This window comes from Nannobrachium achirus, assembly GCF_963921795.1.
Source record: "Nannobrachium achirus genome assembly, chromosome: 22".
NCBI lineage: Eukaryota > Metazoa > Chordata > Actinopteri > Myctophiformes > Myctophidae > Nannobrachium > Nannobrachium achirus.
In genome coordinates, this window is record NC_137829.1 from 11,874,930 (window position 1) to 11,896,780 (window position 21,851).

A 21,851-nucleotide genomic window follows, 5' to 3' on the forward strand; every position below is an offset into this window, starting at 1 on the left:
ATGCCGATCCAAAAACTGTGATTAAATTACATCATATAATCATCCCCTCTCCTTTTACCATTCACCCAACACTGTGGGTGTGGTTAACTTCAGCTGGGTCACCACCCACCTAAACAACCAGGCATACTTAATGAACTGGTGGGTGTGGCCGCGTAAAAAACGAATTTTAACTCTTTCTGTACACTCTTTTGGAAAAAAATCCTCCTCCTAGTATAATCATAATACCTGATAATCATTAAAGATAATCTTTAAAAGAGGTGAGCTAGTGTTTCGCACCATCTCGTGTGTGTGTGCGTGTGTGTGTGTGCGACACTGTGCGTGCAAGCATGCATGTGTGCTTACGTGCGTATGTACATGTGTGTCTCACAAACAGCTGGGGGGGGGGGGGTCTCGATCCTATTCACAGTCGAGAAAATACACCTCACGTGTCGTCATACTCATTCAAATGTAACATGGATGTAATTGAAATCCGTGCCACTCGGGGAGCGTCATGCTCTCTGCTTCACTTCCGTTTCAATCAATGTTCTTTGCTTTGGCTACCGTCTGCCTGGAGCCTAGCTAGACTTTTTGTTTTGCTATTATATCATTATATTGGCTTTGCTAACTGGTTTCACCAAATCAGCTTGCTTGTTTCATGTTGATCTGCCTTGTCTTTATGATCATTAGTTACGTTATGTTTCGCTGTATACTGTAACTGCTTTTGACATCTTTTGTACTCTTGCCAGTCGCCCCCCATGTGCCTCTGGCAAGGCGGTATAAATGCATGCCTTTCTACATTAAATACAGCAGGCTTCACATACATGTGCAGCACAGACTGTTTACATTTCATCTAATTAAGTTGGTGTGGTGGTAATAATACTGCGGAGCAATCAGCCGCTACAATCATCTGTATACAAAGCAACTGTTTACACGGAAATATGCTTTCCCTCTTGGAGACCTGTGATCAGAGGTGTAAAGTAACTAACCCATTTACTTAAGTACTGTACTCAAGTACACTTTTGTGGTATTTGTACTTTACTTGAGTATTTCCAATTTTCAATACCTTTACTTCTACTCCACTATACATCTCGGATCCAAACATTGTACTTTTTACTCCACTACAATTATTTGAAAACTTTCAGTTACCAATTTACTTTGTAGATTGATTATCATTACAACATACATTAACCACTTCAGCCCTATACATTCCGGCCATTTGAAAATATTGTGAGCTTGTAGATCTGCTATTTTCAAAAGATTTATATACAGTACATTTGAAAACTTGAAATTTCCTTTTCCTTTAGTACATTCCTTAAGTACATTTTGAATTCCAGACTTTTACTTGTAACCGAGTATTTCTACATTTCAGTACTTAAGTAAACATTTCAGTACCTTTTCCACCACTGGTAATACCGCAGCGCAATCTACTGTATACAAACTAACTGTGTACACGGAAATATGCTTTCCCCTCTTGGAGACCTGTGATTTGTCTTTGCTTTGTATTTGATTAGGATGCTTGACTACGTTCATTGACTTTTGGGATGTGTTTGTGCATGTGTGTGTAATGCAGCTGGAAATTGCTACGCGACCCTTCACCCCATGCTTGTAGTAGAATCCCCCGGGGGCCCCAGCACGCTTACTTAAAGAACTGTGGGAAATGAGGTGCTGGTTTACATGCTGAACCCTGCTGAGCACTGCTGTACCCAGTGGTGGACCAAGTGCTCACATTTCTTACTTGAGTAAAAGTATCAATACCACAATGTAGAAATACTCAAGTGTTACAAGAAAAAGTCCTGTATGCAAAATGTACATGCTAAAGCTGGGGTCTTCAACATTTTCAGTCCAAGGACCCCTTAGTTGAGCCTTAGTTGAGAGAGAGATGAAGCAGGGACCCCCACAACTTGTTAATAGATTCCATATACTGTAGTTTCATCTTTTGATAGCACAATCATCAGTGTATTTTGGAATCATATCAGTTTGTGTTTTCAGATATTTAACCACTTGAACCGTCAATACTTAAAAAACTTGACCTTTCACTCTGTACTTAGTCTGCTCTTTACCCCCTCTACAACAAAGCTATTTGTCGTAAGGCGTTGTGAGCTTGTAGATCAGCTATTTTTGGCTAAAGTTCTCCGAATATGGACGCTGGGGTTCAGGTGGTTAATATAAAGCAGGAGAAAACAAAAAGTTTCTATCACACAAAGATTTGGAGAACCCCCTGTAGTAACTCTGAGGACCCCCTAGGAGTCCCGGACCCCCTGTTGAAGACCCCTGTGCTAAAGTATTGTACAAGTGTATCGAAAAGTATAAAAATCTTTTGAAAAAAGATCTGACGCAAACGTCTATAAACACAACACAAGATATCTTTCTAAACATCTGAATGTGGCCAGCATGCTCTGTCTTCTGGTCTGTGGAATGTAAAATAAGAGTACTCTTTACCTATAATGTGCTGTTTTACTGTTGCTACACTTAACTCATACAGTGCCATGCGGCCACAAGGGGTGCTAGAGTGCCAGAAATTTCTCCATTGACCTTCTTTATAGCTTTCGTCGACCCTCTCCCAACTGGCTTTTGTTTTCACTCCGGTCAATCCTATGGGTGTCCAGAGGAGGAAGCTAGCTGACACGTAGCCAAAATGCTAACCCATTTAGAAGCCCGATCTAAAGCTATTTCAGCCGCAAAAAACTTTCTCATTGGGTCTGGGGACACAATCCGGAGAAAATCCTGTCTAAAGATGTGATTTATTATTGGAGTGGGCGGCGCGATTCGGCCGTTAGCGCGAATACGGCCCGTGGATGGCCGAGTCTAAGTCCCGGCCAAGGATGGACGTCTAGACCGGGGCTTCGTTGAGGCCTCCGATAAAATAATTCATTTTATTAAATATCCCGGACATGTTCGGGATAGGCACCCTGGAATACGTCGCGCCGCCTACAATGAACATTTGGTGAACATTGGGGGGGGGGTCTAAACTTTATTTTAAACCATTTTCAATGGAATAAATCGTCGGAGCATCTAGCGTCTCTCGTTGGTGAGCGCTGGGCGAGCCGGGACCACCCACGTTGCTCCAAGCAGCTCGGGGTAAGTAAAATAGCAAATAAAAAATTGTTTTTGATCCCGAATATCCCGAACTAGTTCGGGATAGGCACTAAAAGGGTTAAAAATATAAAATAACAAGTGTGAAACCATAGACATATTCAATCATAGCTATGTCATAGGCCTCCGTCGGTCAAAGTTGACCATGGTTTGTACATCCTACGGGTCTGGTCTGGAGCAGCGTCTCTTATGACTCAAGAGCCCTATGTGGGAGTGGCAGTCTCGGTCACAGAGATTGAATATGGATTGGATTTGGAGGTATTGTATATGACATTTTTCATCGCACAGCCCCAGAAAGTAAAGAAATAAGTGTTAAATTGAGCGGTAATTAAAATCTTAACTGAGTCATTCCACGAAACCGGTACGATTTGAGGTCCCTCTAATCCTTTTAGCTGTATTTTATCTATTTGGTCACCAAAATTGATTTTTAGAAGCTTTTATCATTAATTGAAATGTTCCCTTTAATATTGTGTAAAACTTACATACATTTTATCTTAATTCCAGAAATTATCTTCAATTCTTTTAGTAGACACCACCTATTTTGTCCATTTTCTCATGTCCCCGATGGCTGCTAAGGAAAGTGGACTTGAGATATAACTACTAAAAATGTAAAATAATGCATAAATTATGCTATTCACATAAAACCAGCAATGTACTCTATTGCTGGTCATGTTTAGTATTTTAATAGATAGATGATTTATCATTAAAATCACATAATATAGCTCCGTCCCCCAATCGCACTCAACCCCGTTACAAAGTCATTCTCCTCTCTGTAAAAAGTATGAACTGCTCCTTTAGTGACATTAACAACATGCAATGGCATTCTACAAGTCTTCTGAGCAAGATGCTGCAGAAAGAGGACATTTCCCAACTTTTTACACCTATTTATAGTCATTTAAACTTTCATAGTGTGGTCGTAAAGCTTAACAACTCAACCCCGTTACATGAAATAAAGATAGAAAACGATCATTTGTGAAAAATATCTTTGTTATTTCAACAATGTATCTGATTTCCTAATGTCATGCATGCCATGTGGTCTCTTCTTAATCACCACAGGTAGAGTAATTGCCAACTTGAGTAAAAAATCTCAACCCCGTTACACTCAACCCCGTTATCAATGTCAACCCTGTTAAATGGATTATTCCATATAAAAATATTAATTTAATGCCTGAGATGGGAAAATATGTTTTTCTGCATGTTAAATATGTCCTTAATGGTGTGGGCTATTCAGAAAAGTAATTCATTTCGATCAAATTTTCCCGAAAAAAATGTCCAAATCGTACCGGTTTCGTGGAATGACTCAACTACAATTTACTTTCGGGCAAGTAGAACATGACCTGTACTTGCCCGACGGGCAAGTGCCTCTGAGACCTTAGTGTCAACCCCTGGAGTGGTTAATGTATTTGTAATAATAAAAAATCTACAAAGTAACAGTAGGTTTTTAAATACTCCTGGAGTAAAAAGTACAATATTTGCCTCTGAGACTACAAATTGAAAATAAGTAAAACATCCTCAAATTTTATCCTCCAAAAAGTACTCGAGTACTTAGTTACTTTCCACCACTGTCTGTACCGTCCCTCTCAGCCTGAGTCACTGCTCTTCTCATCACACTCGTACTGTGGACAGTGTACACTTTAGTTTAGCACTGTTGTTTTATGTCAACAGCATGCCATCCGTGCACAACCACAGTTTTCTTTCCTCGGGACACTGTGGACAGAATACAGTTTAATAGAAGTCTTGCATCATCATCATGTGCTCAGCAGGGTTCATCTCTGCTGCATGTTAAGTTCTCTTGCACAGTAGAATTCTGGAGTGTTCACGGGACCCTGATTGTACACATTGCACAGTACCTTTTGAGATTTGAGAAGCACCATATATGAATATCTGTGCGATGAATTGCGGAAACAGAACAAGTATGTCAATAATGTCAACATCATTACCAAAACAGCTCTTTTCCAGCCCTTTTCCAGCTCTGTAACATTGCCCACCTCCATCCCACACTATCCCAAACTACTGCAGAGACACTCATCCATGCCTTCATCACATCCAGACTCGACTACTGCAATAGCCTCCTCTACGGTGCCACCTCCAAAGTACTCAAAAAACTTCAGTATGTGCAAAACTCTGCAGCCCGCCTCCTCACCAAAACCCGATCAAGAGACCACATCACCCCAGTTCTCCACGACCTCCATTGGCTCCCAGTAAAATACAGAATTGATTTCAAAATACTGATCACCACCTACAAGGCCCTCAACAACCACACTCCCAGCTACTGTATCTCTCAGACCTAGTCAAATGCCATGTTTCCTCCCGCCCCCTCAGGTCTGGCAATGAAAACCTCCTGGAATTTACCCATAAGGCAAAAGAACGCACTTGGGGTGACAGGGCTGTCTCAGTTGCAGCCCCCACCCTCTGGAATCCACTCCCACCTCATACAAAAGAAGCCCCCACCCTTGCCGTGTTCAAAGCCTCCCTCAAAACCCACCTCTTCAGACTTGCTTTCCCTACCTAACTCTACTCTCCCTCTCAGCTTTTAATCTTTTGTGTATCTGTACTGTCCATGTACTTTTTTATCTTTTAGCCTTTTTAATTATTGTCCTAATAAAGCTGTTTTTATTTGTTTTGTAAAGCGACTTTGAGTACCATGAAAAGCGCTACCTAAGTTTGAGGTATTATTATTATTATTATTTGTGACGCGTTGTGAGATCTCCTGTTTCTGTGGCGGGTGGCCGCTTGAGGTAACAGTACAGAATTGCACCGACAGCACAGTAATCCGGCATGTAGCTGCCAACTCCCAGGGTCTCTGTCAGCGGAGAGACAGATAAAACCTTAAAGACAAGGCTCTGACAAGGCAGAGACATCCGGGGCCATTTAAAACCAATACCACAGGGCGGGGAAAGGGCTCCCATCAATTACAACCTTATTAGCCTAATCGTAATGGCATAATGCAATCCAGCAGGAGAGCTAAACTAATGTATAATGTATGCGCCATCATGCAGCCATGTTGAGCACTGAAAATTGCAGATTTACAATCTCACAGTGTGTTGCATGTGCAACACAATGTGGGCTTGTAGATCATCGTTGTACAGCAAAGTAGATACCAGGCTTTAACTCTACAGATCACACACCTGCCAGCCAAGCACAGGCATGGCAAACTGCATGAGGATGAGAGAGCGGGTCGAGATGAGGCGATATAGAAAGAAGGGAGAAAGAGGAGGAAGTTAAAGGGCGTACGAACAAGACATGTTAAGGGAAGTAAAGTGCTGAAAAGGTGATCGAAATATAGGAGATGAAGAAGGAGAGTGCTTCCCCTGACCTGAAAATGACTGATTGAAGACTGATTGAAGACGAGGCGTTTTTTACACTCTCTACCAAAGGATGTTTTTATACAATGTACCAGACAGAAAAAGTTATATAAAAGATAGAAATGAGTCCCTTCCTTTCTGTCTCGCTGTCTCTCTGTCTCTCTCTGTCTCTCTCATCTGTTTATTACTTGCAGTTGGTCTCGGCCTCTTTCTATTTTTAAAGTGTTAGACCATATACACTAAAAGAGAAACTGACCAGGAACAATGTAATTTCTGAATGCCATTCCAGATTCAGTACTGTACCCAATACATTTCCCATCGCAAATGAAATGAAAAGGTGCTGGTTGAAAACCGGCACATCTTGTCGGCGTATCTCTGTCTGTATGTCACACCTGACACTGTGGTTCTATGGGTTTGTCTGTGGTTCTATGGGTTTGTCGCTCTGACATCATGCTCTGATGTCACTGTGATGTCAGGGGAACCACTCTTAACAGAATGGGTTTGCCGCTCTGACATCACACTCTGGCTTGATGTCCCTTTTATGCTCATATATGGAGATCGCTGATGTCATCATGAGTCACACTTGCAAATTAATTACGTCCTTGTCCGTTTTATGCCCATATATGGAGATCCCTGTCCCAATGTAATCAATATTAAGCGCATATCTGGGAATGCCCATATTTGGTAATGACCATATATGGGCATGTTCTGACATCACATGGTTCGATATACATCACTGGCCAGGTGGCCAAGAATTGGCACATCCCTTAAGACAATTTTATATATAGGTGATGATGCAATGACAATGTGACCCTCATTTCCACTTGACTGAGGAGTAACCACCTGTTGCACGGCATGTGTGACACACTGCACCTTCCCACACACAACACAAATCATTATTAGTGTGGTTGCGTCTGCAGATAAACCTTTTCTTGCCGCGCTACTCCTCCCACAGTTTTGGTGACACGCACTTGGGCCATATGTCAAATCGACCGGCTTCATCGTGACACGTAGGGGTGCATGCTAAGGGTTATGTTAAATAGTTTAATTTATATAAATGTATTTGTGGATTCATTTACTTCATTGACTTAAATTAAAAATTATAAACTTTTCCCAAATATGGAGATCAGAGATGTCTGACATCACTGACACAGTATGTCCATATATGGGCATTCCAAGATATGGGCTTAATATTGATGACATCAGCGATCTCCAATATAGGCATAAGAGGGACAAGGACTGATATCTCAATATATGACCATTCATTTCCCCCATTGACTTGAATGTGGAAAATTCAAATGGTAAGACGGAATTCATTTGCAAGTGTGACTCGCGTCACGGCAACCACACTTGCAATTTCCAATTGCATCTTTCTAGTTTGTAGCTCGTTCCCCAAAAGTTAGGTTGATTACCCTTCTGACCTCGGACGAACCGCTCTGTTGTTCACTCGGAAGCCGCACGAGACCGGCCACCACCTGTCTCAGGCAGACCAGGGTTTCAGTCGGTGTGTTCTCACCACCTCACATGAAACAAAACCAAGCTGGCAAATACACAATTGGTTCGATTCGACAGTGCTAAATAGGGATGGGACGATAAGCGATATTATCCTTTATCGTGATAAAAAACACTCACGATAATCGTATCGTGGAGATGTAATTATCGTGAAATCGTCCTCCGTCATGCACTGGCATCAATTCACCTTTAATTTTTCCGAGCTGCATATCCGGTACCATTTAAACCCTCTATTGGTAAAACGTACTTATAATATACGTACTTGATACGTATACAATACGTATACGATTTTTTTTTTTTTTCATTATCGTGATCATATCGTAAATCTCGATTTCTTTGGTCACAATACATTTTCATATCGTCCCATCCATAGTGCTAAAATGAGGCAGGTATGTGAAAGCGGCCTTCTCTCTCTCTCTCTCTCTCTCTCTCTCTCTCTCTCTCTCTCTCTCTCTGACAGTGGAATGATGAATCACACGTCAAAGGCATACAGTATACCGCAGTTTGAGGCTGCCTGGGGTCTCACCCAGCAGCAGTGGGCTTGACTAACTAGGACAAAGGGAGAGAGGGCACACATCTGTGAAGTGCAGCGTCAAAGCCACGCCGCAGTCTCCTACTCAATGTCTTTCACACCACCGGGTGGGGGCGGGTTGCAGACAGGTGTTCTGCTGATGCACAAGTTGTGAGCCAAAAAAAAAAAAAAACACAGATCAGCATACAAGGCCGTAATACCACAGAAAAAGTTAATTGTTTAGAATAGGCCAGGGGTCTTCAACAGGGGGTCCGGGACCCCTATGGGGGTCCTCAGACTTACTACAGGGGGGCTGCCAAATATTTGTGTGATAGGATAATTGTTTTACATTAACAACTTGAACCCTCACATCCCTATTCTGAGGAGAACTTTAGCCAAAAATAGCAGCTCTACAAGCGATCTACAAGCTTGAGAGCTTGTAGATCGGCTATTTTCGACAAATAGGTTTTGTGTAGAGGTAAAAAAGAGCAGACCAAGTACAGAGTGAAAGGTCAAGTTTAGTATCAACAATATAGTTAAATGTCTGAAACACATTAACACAAAACCAACATGGACTGATGACAGTGCTCAGAGTCAAACAACTTACAAGTCTATGAATCCATCTACGAGTGGGGGTCCCTGCTGTATCGCCTTCTCAGCTAAGGGGACCTTGGCCTGAAAACATTGAAGACCCCTGGAATAGACAAATAGGTTTTGTGTAGAGGTAAAAAAGAGCAGACCAAGTACAGAGTGAAAGGTCAAGTTTAGTATCAACAATATAGTTAAATGTCTGAAACACATTAACACAAAACCAACATGGACTGATGACAGTGCTCAGAGTCAAACAACTTACAAGTCTATGAATCCATCTACGAGTGGGGGTCCCTGCTGTATCGCCTTCTCAGCTAAGGGGACCTTGGCCTGAAAACATTGAAGACCCCTGGAATAGACCCCTGGGAGACCCTGATCATATAGGATTTAAGTGTTTAACACTGTGGATCTTACAGAGTAGCTCCGTTCACAACACATGGCACTAAGATGTGACACAGGCAGAGATGAAATGGCTTTTTAGAGGGGTCTCTTTAGGTTCCCAAATTAATGCCAAGAGGTTTGGCCGGCTTTTGAGGTGGTGTTTAAAGCTAATCTCTCTGGTTGTGACGTTATTGATTATCCAGATTGATTCTTGATCCGTGTCTAAGCCCCACGGGAGGTGGAGGGTGGTTTGACGGTTTTGCCTTTGACATTGTAATGCATGAACTTCTGCTGAGTGGGGGAAACACAGGGGCGGACCGGACACGCTTGCAGGTGTCATACTGTAGTAATGCGAGACACTGATGAGCAAGAGAAATCCCGGATCCTTTGCCCAGTTTTGTCTCCGTCTCTCCGTTCTGACAGAACGACAGCCAGGGTCCTGGCAGAATACAGACAGACTGAGTCGCTGTCCATGGTTCTGACCATAGACTAGGGATGGGACGATAAGCAATTTTATTGTTTATCGTGATAAAAAACACTCACGATAATCGTATCGTGGAGATTTCATTTATCGTGAAATTGTCCTCCGTCATGCACTGGGATCAATTCACCTATTATTTGCCAAGCTGCATATCCGGTACCATTTAAACCCTCAAATGTACTTATAACATACGTCTTTTTTCACTCTCTACAAGCGCGTCGCAACGCATTGTGAGCTTGTAGATCTGCTATTTTTTGACAAATGTTCCGCCCCCAGGATAATGGATGTTGGGGATATTTTGATTATCACGATAATATCGTATTCTTTGGTCACAATAATCGTGATATGAAATTTCATATCGTCCCATCCCTACCATAGACTGTAACAAATATGGATGTAGGGAACCGTCATGTGACCCATTGGTTTCTACAGAGCCGTTTTGAAGCAATTTTTCCGGCTAATTCAAAAAATCCACCATCTTGAAACTTCCAGTCCGGAAAAGCACCCGGAAATGACTACAACCACAGTGAGGGCAGGTCTTCTTCACTTGGTAGAACCATAGAAGCCAAATGTTTTTTTCTTCATTAATGGGACCAAAATGTACTAAACACATATCATGATGATTGACAAAAGACTTTAAACTAGCGATTGAAAACAATAAAGTATTTATGAAATTGTTTCCCAAGTCTGGCCAAAATCCCATTCATTTGAATGGAGTCTGAATGCTTCTGCTGTCAACAGGAGGGGAAATAGCGACCACTGCTGGACCACTAATGGGTTCTTCCGTGTGGGCCTCAATTCAGGCTTTTGCAAATCCCGCCCCATTCTGCCCTGTTACTATGGTGGGACATTAACCCTGGGCAGATTGTTTTTATAGTGGCAGTGAATGGGATTTTTTTTATTTTTTCATAGCCTCATTACAGCTATATAAAGTACCAAAGGAAAAACATCTAGGTGATATTAATAAAAAGGGAAGACAAAGGTACAGTAGTTACATTGCAAAACAGGGGGTTTCCCCGAAAATATATGTTTTAATTTGTTTAATCCCAGTGGGACCCATTGCAGATTCTTTTATAGTGGCAGTGAATGGGATTTTTTTATTTTGTCATAGCCTCATTACAGCTATATAAAGTACCCCAAAAACACATCTACGTGATATTAATAAAAAGGGAAGAAAAAGGTACAGTAATTACATAGCAAAACAGTAGTTTTCCCCCGAAAATATATGTTTTAATTAGTTTAATCCTCTGGATCAGAGAGAGAATAGAAATAGAAAGAGAAAGCGCATTGCATCTTGGGTAGGAAGAGGACAGCCAGATTATAGTTCTCCTCACATAATAGGCTGGCTTTTCGTAATTCTGCCCATTTAAAATATATGTACCCAATCGTAACTCTTAGTTACATTGATAAGGTCCATGTGAACTAGTCTGTTGAAGCTTATTCATTACAATGATCGCAAACGCTATGGTCGCGAGCGGCCTGGCCGTGCTCCGCAGTGCGGACAGCCGGTGAAAGACGGCTGCCACTTTCTCCGACTGCAGAACTCCACCCCCGCTTGCAAAAAGTGAATGTATTTTCTCAGAAGGCTGACAAACGGTGAATTTCAAGAGCTCTGTCCAGGGTCCAGACTGACAGAATACAGACTGGAGTCGCTGTCCAGGGCAGTGTTGATTTTGACGGCACATTTTGATTTAGTTTTAGTCATAGTCTTTTGAATAAAATGTAATTTAGTTTTAGTCATATTTTAGTCATCTGAAATATTGTAGTTTTAGTCTAGTTTTAGTCAACTAATATCATAAGAGTTTAGTCGACTAAATCTACAGTTGATTTTGTCAACGAAAATGTATTTTGGCAGGCCTTGATGGTGTCGTAATGCCTGGTTTTACCCTTGGTTGTATGCTGAAATTAGTTGATCTTCAAACTCACAACGCATCGCAGCGCGACACGTTGTGAGCTCGTAGATCTGCTATTTTCAGAGTGCAACACCCAAGTGCAACCAAACATAAACTTTTAGTTCTACAGGCTCTCTTCTCCACTAGTCCTCCCTAACATCATAGTCTAGTTTTTATTTGTTGACGAAATTATCAATATACTTAGTCTTAGTCATCATAGCTTAGTTTTCGTTTTTATTACATTTTCGTCAGAGAAAAAAAGTAGTCGTCGAACATTTTTCACATTTTCAACATTTTTAGTTTTAGTCTGCAAAATCAAGAATGACAGAATACAGAGTGAGTCGCTATCCAGGGGCCTGACTAACAGAATACAGACTGGTGTCGTTGTCTAACTGGAGATTTGGACAGCAAATGTGAGATGGAAAATGATATATGTTCTTGAAAAGGAAAGTACATAAAACACACACACACTCAAATTCATGTTGACTGATTGATGTGTTCACAACATACCACACTAAACAGGTATGCTCAATCACTCACACACAGACACCAAAATATTAGCCTAATGCGCACAGGATGTGGCATTAGCGTGGCCACGTAAACACATTTAACTGTGACATTCACACAGTGACAGTATCTTCGCGAGAAGGGCAATGTATTTGTGTGTATGTATTTGTGTGTGTATTTGTGTGCGTGCGTGTGTGTGCGTATGTATGTACGTCATTTGCAGCAGCCATCCTTATCATCCATCAGTAGTTTAATTACCAGCCCACAGGTCTGGATGTGTGTGTTCAGTCAGTCATGCATACATTTATACCTGTAAGCTATCTGTAGTGTGTGTGTGTGTGTGTGTGTGTGTGTGTGTGTGTGTGTGTGTGTGTGTGTGTGTGTGTGTGTGTGTGTGTGTGTGTGTGTGTGTGTGTGTGTGTGTGTGTGTGTGTGTGTGTGTGTGTGCGTGCGAGTGCGCGTGTGTGTGACACATGATGCACGTCGGTTACTCTTATCAGTTAATGTGTTATTTGACACATCAGAAAATGTGGATGTTGAAACACTGCATCATAATGAGGCCATGACCAACAAGATAAAAGACAGTGGAACAGGTAATCTGATCAACACATATTAATATTAATCAGAATAATTTCTATCTAACTCAATGCCATTCAAATACATTTTGTGGCCATGAATCAAAAATCGGTCCGACTTGTATATGTACAGTATCAAACATGTACTGTATGAAAATTATTAGCAAAGCCAGATTGAGAGCAGTACTCAGCAGTTGTGGGAAAAAAGTGACACACTCCAAGGTACAGTAGAACACAGCTACTCACGCAGAAGAATGTGAGAGTATCTATCTACACTGCATACCGTACGACTCGTATGCCAGGTCCGAACGTTCCCTTCAAGATCTACATCTCACACCATGTAACAGGGGGGTCTTCAATGTTTTCAGGCTGAGGACCCCTTAGTTGAGAGAGAGAGATGAAGCAACCTTTTCATAGATTCCATATAGTTTCATCGTTTGACAGCACAATCAGTATATTTTGGATTCAATTCATGTCAATTTGTGTTTTCTGATATTTAACCACATCAATACTTGATAAACTTGACCTTTCACTCTGTACTTAGTCTGCTTCTTTATCCTCTACAGCCAAACCTCTTTGCCGAAAATAGCAGATCTACAAGCTGCGAGGCGTTGTGAGCTTGTAGATCTGCTAGTTTTGGCTAAAGTTCTCAGAATATCAAGTGGTTAATATAAAAGAGAAAAAAGTCACACAAAGATTCGGAGGACCCCCTGTAGTAACTCTGAGGACCCCCTAGAGGTCCCGGACCCCCTGTTGAAGACCCTTGGCATATAACATCCATATCTTCCCTGATACATCCTACTGTACATACCTGTGTTTATTTATTCATTGCTTGGCTGTATTTTATACGTATTATTTTGAGTATTGCCACCTTTTCATGTATAGTCTAGTGCCCATTCGGGTCATGGACACCAGAGCATGTCTCTGTTAGAGCAGGCCGGCTCTGGAGAACCTCACATTCAACAATAAACTAATCCTTGAGTCCCCAGATATACACCACTAAGGATGAAGTCAATCATATAACAGTTCTCAACATTTCAAGGACAAGCTTATTATCAATACTGATCTACATACACACCTACATCCAGTATATCCATATACTGTACAGTATGCACGCACGCACGCGCGCACGCACACACACACACACACACACACACACACACACACACACACACACACACACACACACACACACACACACACACACACACACACACACACACACACACACACACAGTAGTCAGTAGTTTAGGAAAGATAAGGGAGCACGTCTTATTAACTGTTTTGTGTTTTGTGGAAATAAGTCTCATGACTTACTTGTGTAATCCTCGAATTACTGCTTTTCAAACAAATAAAATAAAAAAATAAGATAATAATCCAAATAGCACCTGGAAGATCTGATGGCATTGTGAGCTAAATCCCAACTTGTATGGGTGTACACAGTGCACCCGGCATTGTAATAGAATCAGATGCAAGGGAGGAATCCACCAAACACTTCCAACCTTGAGAATGGTCCTTGAATATTTTGTGTCATTCAACTTTAACCACTTCATCGTAAGAGGGTGTCAATTGCCAAAGATCAATTATTTAGCTTGCAGCAGGTCCTGATTGGAACCTGTGATTATGAAACAAAACAAACAAAGACTTTTGTTTAAATAAGATCAATTTCCTTTGTCATATTTTCCATGTCATCTCACTACAGTCTTTCCATCATGGAATCCCTTTTATGCACTGTTGCGCAGAAGAGTGGCGGTTTGATATCTTGGCTTTGTGTCTTCAACTCAACTCCAACTTCCAAGTTCACTGTCACATCACAACTTTACAGGTGTAAAAGATTATTTTACCCAAGCTTCCTTGAATTGCAGTTTCTAAAGGCAATCATAAGAAAAGGAAGATGTCAAGAAACAAAACAACACTATCAAATATTCATAAGGTGTGCACTGAACAAAATACAATATTAATAAGGCAAGTAAGCGTCAATGCCAGAGTGTCCTTGAGCAAGACACAATCTATCTATCTACAGTACTCTTGATGACCGTCATGTCTGTGTGAATGTGTGTGTGTGTGTGTGTGTGTGTGTGTGTGTGTGTGTGTGTGTGTGTGTGTGTGTGTGTGTATGTGTGTGTGTTTGTGTGTGTGTGTGTGTGTGTGTGAATGCAATCCAAAGGCTACTGTATAATAGAAATGCAGCCAATTTTAGTTAAGTTCAACTTATTGCAGTGCATTTATATAGCGCCTTTATCCATGGTGCTTTACAGAGATTGTGCATTACATTCACCCATTCACACACCGATGGCGGAGGAAAACCATGCAAGGCACCAACCTGCTCACCGGGAGCAACTTCAAAGTGTTGCTCAAGGACTCTTCGACACTAACTCTGGGGGAGCCCGGGATCAAACTGGGAACCCTCCGTGTTCTAATGACGGTTTCTCTACCCCTGAGCCACTGCCGCCCCCAAATACTGATGTCCTGTGACGTCATATCACGTCCAGTTATAAACCCATGGGAAAACTCTAGTAAAGCTTAGGTCAAGCTTACAGTACGTCATCCAATGGGAAAACCCTTGGGAAAACACACAGTGAAAAACACAAAGCCACACATTGGAGCGTTTAGCACCGCTCAAAAAGCTATCATTGAAACAACAGCAGCTGCTGTCCTGTGACATGTACAGTACTGACAGTCGTTCTCGACAGCTGATTGGCTTACTATCTGTTGACTCTGAGAAAGCGGATGACCTCCCAGCAGCAGGCACAGTATAACAGCATAACATAGTGAATACCAGGAAGTCCAATCAATCCTGGCAGATCGATAGCAGTAGAGGTCATGGATGATGTGTGTATGTTGTCTGTACGCGTGCAAGTGCGTGCACGCGTGTGTGTGCATGTGTGTGCGCGCAGGTGTGTGTGCAGTGGTGTAAAGTAACTAAGTAACAGGCATTGTACTTTACTTATATACCTGTACATGTATATCCAAATATCCAAATATTGTACTTTTGCTCCACTACAATTATTTGTAAACATTAGTTACTAGTTACTTTGCAGATATACATTCTAATATTTTAAAACATACATTAACCACTTTAGCCCTATTTTATACCGTGGCTGTTTGAATATAGCCGATCTACAAGCTCACAACGCGACGCGTTGTGAGCTAGTAGATCTGCTACTTTCAAACATTTTGTACTTTTACTTTTGGCACTTTAAGTATATTTTGATGCCAATACTTTTGTACTTGTACTCAAGTACATTTTGACTTTTACTCGTAACAGAGTAATTCCACACTGCAGTAATGATACTTTTTACCTACAGTAAGTAAAAAAGAAAATTGAGCACTTTTTCCACCACTGATCACTATACACTGCCCATGCTCTCCCGGCACACTCACGCTGTCCTTATCTCCCTGTGTCCTACCTATAGATGGTGTATAAGCCCTGGTTGTGTTCTATCTCCCTGTGTCCTACCTATAGATGGCGTATAAGCCCTGGCTGTGTTCTCAGTACTTCCAGACCACACAGATGCACTGCAGTAAGCGGATCCCCTGTCACCAGTTCTGTCTGGAGGTGCAGCAGCGATGTCCCTTCATCTTGCCTGACAACGACGATCTCATCCACGGAGGCAGCCCCAGTTTTATATGCACAGGTATCTTAACGCGTAACATTTAGTTGGCAGATTAATACAATATATATATATATGCTCTTGTCCATAGAGGTCGCTGTGCTGAGTGTGACTATAGGCAAGCTTTCACTCTCCTGTCTGAAGGCCACTTGACAAGACGGGAGTCCCTCTTTTGGGAGTGTATCTGGTTAAGGTGGAGACGACCTCCCGTTGGTCCGACCAGGTTAAAATTCACCAGGTTAGCATTCACCTGCGTCGGCAGGTTAGCATTTCACCAGGTTAGCATTCACCAGCGTTAGTCTTACTGAGGTTAGGGTTAGGTTTAGGTGGTCGGACCAACCGGTCTAACCAAAATAGTAAATCTTCGCCCACCCGACTTTCAGCACCTCCACGCAGCCTTCCGCTGCCTTAACTGAGGTGCTTTTTTGATACACTCGGACTGAAAGCCCTGCAAAAAAGGGTGTCATTTTCATCCATGCCTTACCCCTAAACTTTTTTGCCTTGTTTTACTATTTTGAAAAACATTTTAAAATACTTCAAATAGCCAATATACATCGACTGAGCTTGTAGATCAGCTATTTGGGGAAAAAAACATCTAAATAATAAAAAAAGGCAAAGAAGTTTAGGAATAAGGGGTAAGGCATGGACGAAAATATAGCTCAGTGTCTCTAATCCGCCATCCGCTTCAACCCCAGTGGACTACAGCAACTCAGGAAGTTACTGTACATATTACTCTCTTCTCTCTGCATGCCTTGCACATGTCAGCGATTTACATTCTGTACATGCCCACAGTAAGGTGGTGTTCCTGCATGTATGGTTAGCGGGCAGTCGAGGTATAGTGTATGTTTGTAATGCATTATAGACAGTATAGAGTAGAAGGTATTAGGGCTGTCACAATTATTACATAATCGTCTAATCGTGATTATTTGACATTATCGCAATTATTTTGTCATAATCGTCATAATCGTGAATGTTGAAAAATTTCCGAAATAGTGGAAATAGCGACGCGTTGTGAGCTTGTAGATCGGCTATTTCCACTATCAAAGTTATTTTTTAAGTAGTAAGTTGTCAAATATGTCAGTAATTTCTTTGTATATTTAGGTTATGTCTCATATCTACCATGTACAACTTCAAAGCCTAAAAGCCAAACAGAAATGTAATTATCAACGACAAAAACACAATTAAATCGTTAATCGCCAATTATTTGAGTGACAATTAATCGTCATGTAAAATGTCATATCGTGACAGCCCTAGAAGGTATTACCTTACATTCTGCTGAATTGCAGCCCTTACTCCCAAACCGGAGACCGACAGACACATGCAGTGGTGCCGAAGATGTGAAGAAGCATTTGTTACTTGAGTGAAAGTAGCGATACAACAATAAAGAAACACTGTCTGTCCTGATTTTGAGTAGATTAAGTATAAAATAGGGCTTAATTGTATGTTCATTTATGTTTTGTAATGATAATCTAAATCTGAAATGTAACCTGTAACTAAAGCTGAGAGTCCCATCATTGTGGGTGTGAGGCTGGACAAACTGAAGGCAGGACCCAAAAGCAGCAACTCAAAACCAAACGCAGGAGACAAAGATAAAGTTGACGAAGCGTTTACTCTAAACACTAGACAAAATAAAACATACAGCACAACCTTTCACAGTAACACTAGAATACTTGAGTAAATGCACTTGAGTTACTTTCAACCACTGTGCACAAAGCACACCATATGTTGATGTCTCCCTCTGGTGGTCATGTTGAAGACTTGTTACCAAAAGTGGGGGGACAATGTTTGGGGTCAAATCATGGTCAGGTTTGCTTAGGCAAACTACTGGACTGCATGGCCACTTTTGCTACATTGGTGACATCTAACAACGTCGTCCAACAGCCATATTTGACTCATGATATACACTCACCAGCCACAACACAATAGTGTGTTTAAAAAACTGTTACTGTGGAGGTAGTAACCATTTCTGAATGGAACACTTAACTTCACGCTGCTGCACTCTGCAATAAGTACAAGAAGTAGTGGGAGTGGGAGTAGGAGTAGAGGAGCAAAAACGGCAAAAAGGGGCACATGGAGAAAGAAAGAAGGGAATTATGAGGTGGAACAGTAAGAGAAGAGAAGAGAGTGAAGATCATATACTCTCTCCGAAACCTTCCGACGTGCAGCTTTCCGAACTCTAATTTGGGGTAATGGTTTTCAGAAGTTACGAGTGACGTCATTTTGTAGTTGAACTGGACCTTTCCAACGAAAGGTTCGGTTTCGGAGAGAGTATGGACTGGCCTTAAGTCACCTACAGTATAGGCTACGCAGCTTTTTCCCTCACAACAATTACAATGTTGTATGTTATGTTATGTTATGTTGTGTGTGTGTGTGTGTGTGTGTGTGTGTGTGTGTGTGTGTGTGTGTGTGTGTGTGTGTGTGTGTGTGTGTGTGTGTGTGTGTGTACGTTCATGCGTGTTGTGCAATCATACTGTACACATACAAGTGTGAACATGTGTCTGGGTCCTCCACAGTATATGAGTGTTTTCTCAACAGGCCTGCATGGGTGGACATGATGAATGCAGACCTTGTCAGATTACTGCAGTAATTACATGGACGCTCTTGTCAGACTTAAGCTCTTTACAGTCAAGCTGCGCAGAGTGGCCACAGATTTAGCCAGCTTCAAAGTTCACCGTGCACATCAGCATGCACACAGCTCATACAGTAAAAAAAAAAAAAAGAAAGAAAAAGAAGCCAGCCCTGTATCAGATGTCAGTGCCTGAAAGTGCTCTTTAACCCATTTGAACCACAGGTCTACCAGCTTGTAGACCTGCTATTTTTGAATAATCGTGAATATTTGTGCAAGTCTTTGAATATTTTTGACCCGATTCTAAATCCTTCTTCTAAATCCTACTTCTAAATCAGTGGTTCTCAAACCATTTCATGTCAAGGACACCCAAAATTACATGTATTTGCCTGTGGACCCCCACCTCAAAATATGTTGTTCCAGGGACCAAGCAGAAGCAAATATTTGAGTTAAATCATTTTTTTAAAGATATATTCAAAGACTTGCAAAAGAAAATCATGATTTTTCAAAAATAGCAGATACACAAGCTTGCAGCGCGGCACTGATATCTACTATTTTTCAATAGTTAAAGCATTAATTCCTGCTAAATGGGTTAAGGTTTCAGCCCCATGTGCTACTTCAAACGTTCCATGTGTACACAACACTGTTGTAACATCTCTGTGGTATGGGAGGGCTTTCCTCTAAGTGTCCAGGTTTTACAATTTAGTCATTAAGGGGATTGCTCTTATCTAGACTCTAGAGGAATTTACAATGGATGAGCAGGTAAGCATTTGTCGTCTTCCTGGGAGGATAATTAGCTATCGATGGACTTCAAGCTGTGGCCTTTTCATTATGGCGCTCTTTAAACATGAGGCCAGAAGCTGCTGGAAGATAGCAAGACTGGTGCTACCAAAGCATACACTGCATATCATGGAAGGACATACTTTAAGTACAGCTATTAGTTCTAATTCGATTCTGAACATTCCGAAACAAGTATTTTTGGACAAATTTGGGCCCAAAGGCAAGATTACATGTGCTGAGTTTGTGGGAAAATCACGCTTTGCCATAGAGACGTTAGGATGATGTGTGATCCAGATAGAAGCAACTCTTAAGTTTGACTACCCTCGGAATTACATTCTTAAACCCTATATACTTTGTTGACACCAAGGGTATACTACTGTAAGCACCTCTTTTTTTCCCTCTACACCAAATAGCTTCACTAAAAATCACACCTAGTGTGAAGTGAGTGTGCTATTTATGAGTTCATTTCATCAACCACCGGACAACAAACTTTGAGTTGTTTGTACATTGTAGCCGCGATTCAGTTTACTTAAAGTTGGGGTGCCATGATTTTTTGCCCCCCTAAAACAAGATCAGGTATTATGATTATACTAGGAGCCGGAAGATTGTTTCCCCAAAAAATTACAGAAAGTGTTAAGAATATATTTTTATGTGGTCACCAAGCTGAAGTTAGCTGCACCCACAGTGTTGGGTGTATGGTAAAAGGGGAGGGATGATTTCATGATGTCATTAAGTCTGTTTTTTTACTCAGTGGCTTTCAGCTTTCAGGAAGAAACCAAAAATACACAGGGAATAACCCCACCCGGTGGTCTATTACCTGTCAAATATTAAGTAAGCAAGAGGCAAACATTGTGAAAATAGCTGATCTACATGCTCACAACGCCTCGTCGTTGGGAGGTGTTGTGAGCATGTAGATCTGCTATTTTCACAATATTTATCTGTGGAACAGAGTCACATTAAATGTAATACCTACAATTCCAAGTGCTTGTCAGGGTGGGGGTCCCCAGTTCAAATATGTTTATTTTGGGGGTCATGGCCTAAAAAGGTTTGAGAACCCCTTCTCTAACAGTGCACGTGTTTCCCCACTACCCCCCAGGGCTGCTGGAGGACTACCCGTCGGGCGCGGACAAAGACGCAGAGTGCTGCGACGTGCGGTGGGACTTGAAGGCGGCAGACAACCGCTCCCGGGGGACGCTGAAAAGAACTCACCCGCCGTGCCAGCACCGGACCTCCCTCAGCTCCTCGGCGGCCTGCAGACTGTGCAACAGCCGGCTCAAACTCTGCCTGCTGGTCCTCGTCCTCCTGCACACCGTCGCCAGCCTCACCGCCGGCTCCCACAATGCAACGGGACTGGGCCTCCCCGCCATGGCTCCTCTGGAGGAGAGCCCTGCCAACGAAGAGTGATAGCAGGGCTGCCAGAGATGAAGGGAGAGGGAGGGGGGGGCACGGAGCGAGGAGGGGGGGATTCCCTCGCCGCCATGGCAACCCATGTGGAAAAATACAGTCACAGTTGTTGGAACGGCCGGGAGCTGTGTGCCTGTGGATATTTATTCGACGCTTTACTGGCAAAAAAAAAACTAAACTAAACCGAAACATGTGGGGAACATTCGGCACCGAGAGACACGCGGATCTATCGAAACAAACACAAACAAACAGACAGACATACACACAAAGGGAATAAAACAATTCGTTACGCAGAACAATGGGACAATATACCACAGCCTTTTGTTGAGTGGAAAAGGCTTCCTCACTGCTGAGTTTCTCTCACTGCGCTTTTTTACACTGTGTTCCAGTTTGGGTTTCTGTTGCACTGGCTGTCTAAGGAATAACACAATCATATTCTCTTTCTAATGTTCATCCTTTTGTGTTTGTTTATTGGTCTGTCATACAGGAAGAAAATGTTTTATCAAAATAAGACGGATAATGCATAGTGTGTGTGTGTGTGTGTGTGTGTGTGTGTGTGTGTGTGTGTGTGTGTGTGTGTGTGTTGGTTTGAATATTTATATGTATTGTATGAATTTGTATGTATGTGTGGGCGCATTTGACTGCGCATGCTGATGTGTG

At 41.9% G+C, this 21,851-nt stretch overlaps 1 protein-coding gene across 1 annotated transcript in view; it reads left to right on the top strand.

Moving 5' to 3' along the window:
- nalf1b (NALCN channel auxiliary factor 1b) overlaps positions 1–21,191 on the top strand; it is a gene marked incomplete at both ends in the record, with an annotated part of 105,285 nt that extends 84,094 nt beyond the window's left edge. Inside the window, 2 exons of the mRNA XM_080753042.1 lie at positions 16,294–16,465; positions 20,884–21,191. Coding sequence (XP_080609168.1) covers positions 16,294–16,465; positions 20,884–21,191 — 480 coding nt within the window. The remainder of the gene's footprint in view (positions 1–16,293; positions 16,466–20,883) is intronic.
- Between the last annotated feature and the right edge of the window lie 660 nt (positions 21,192–21,851).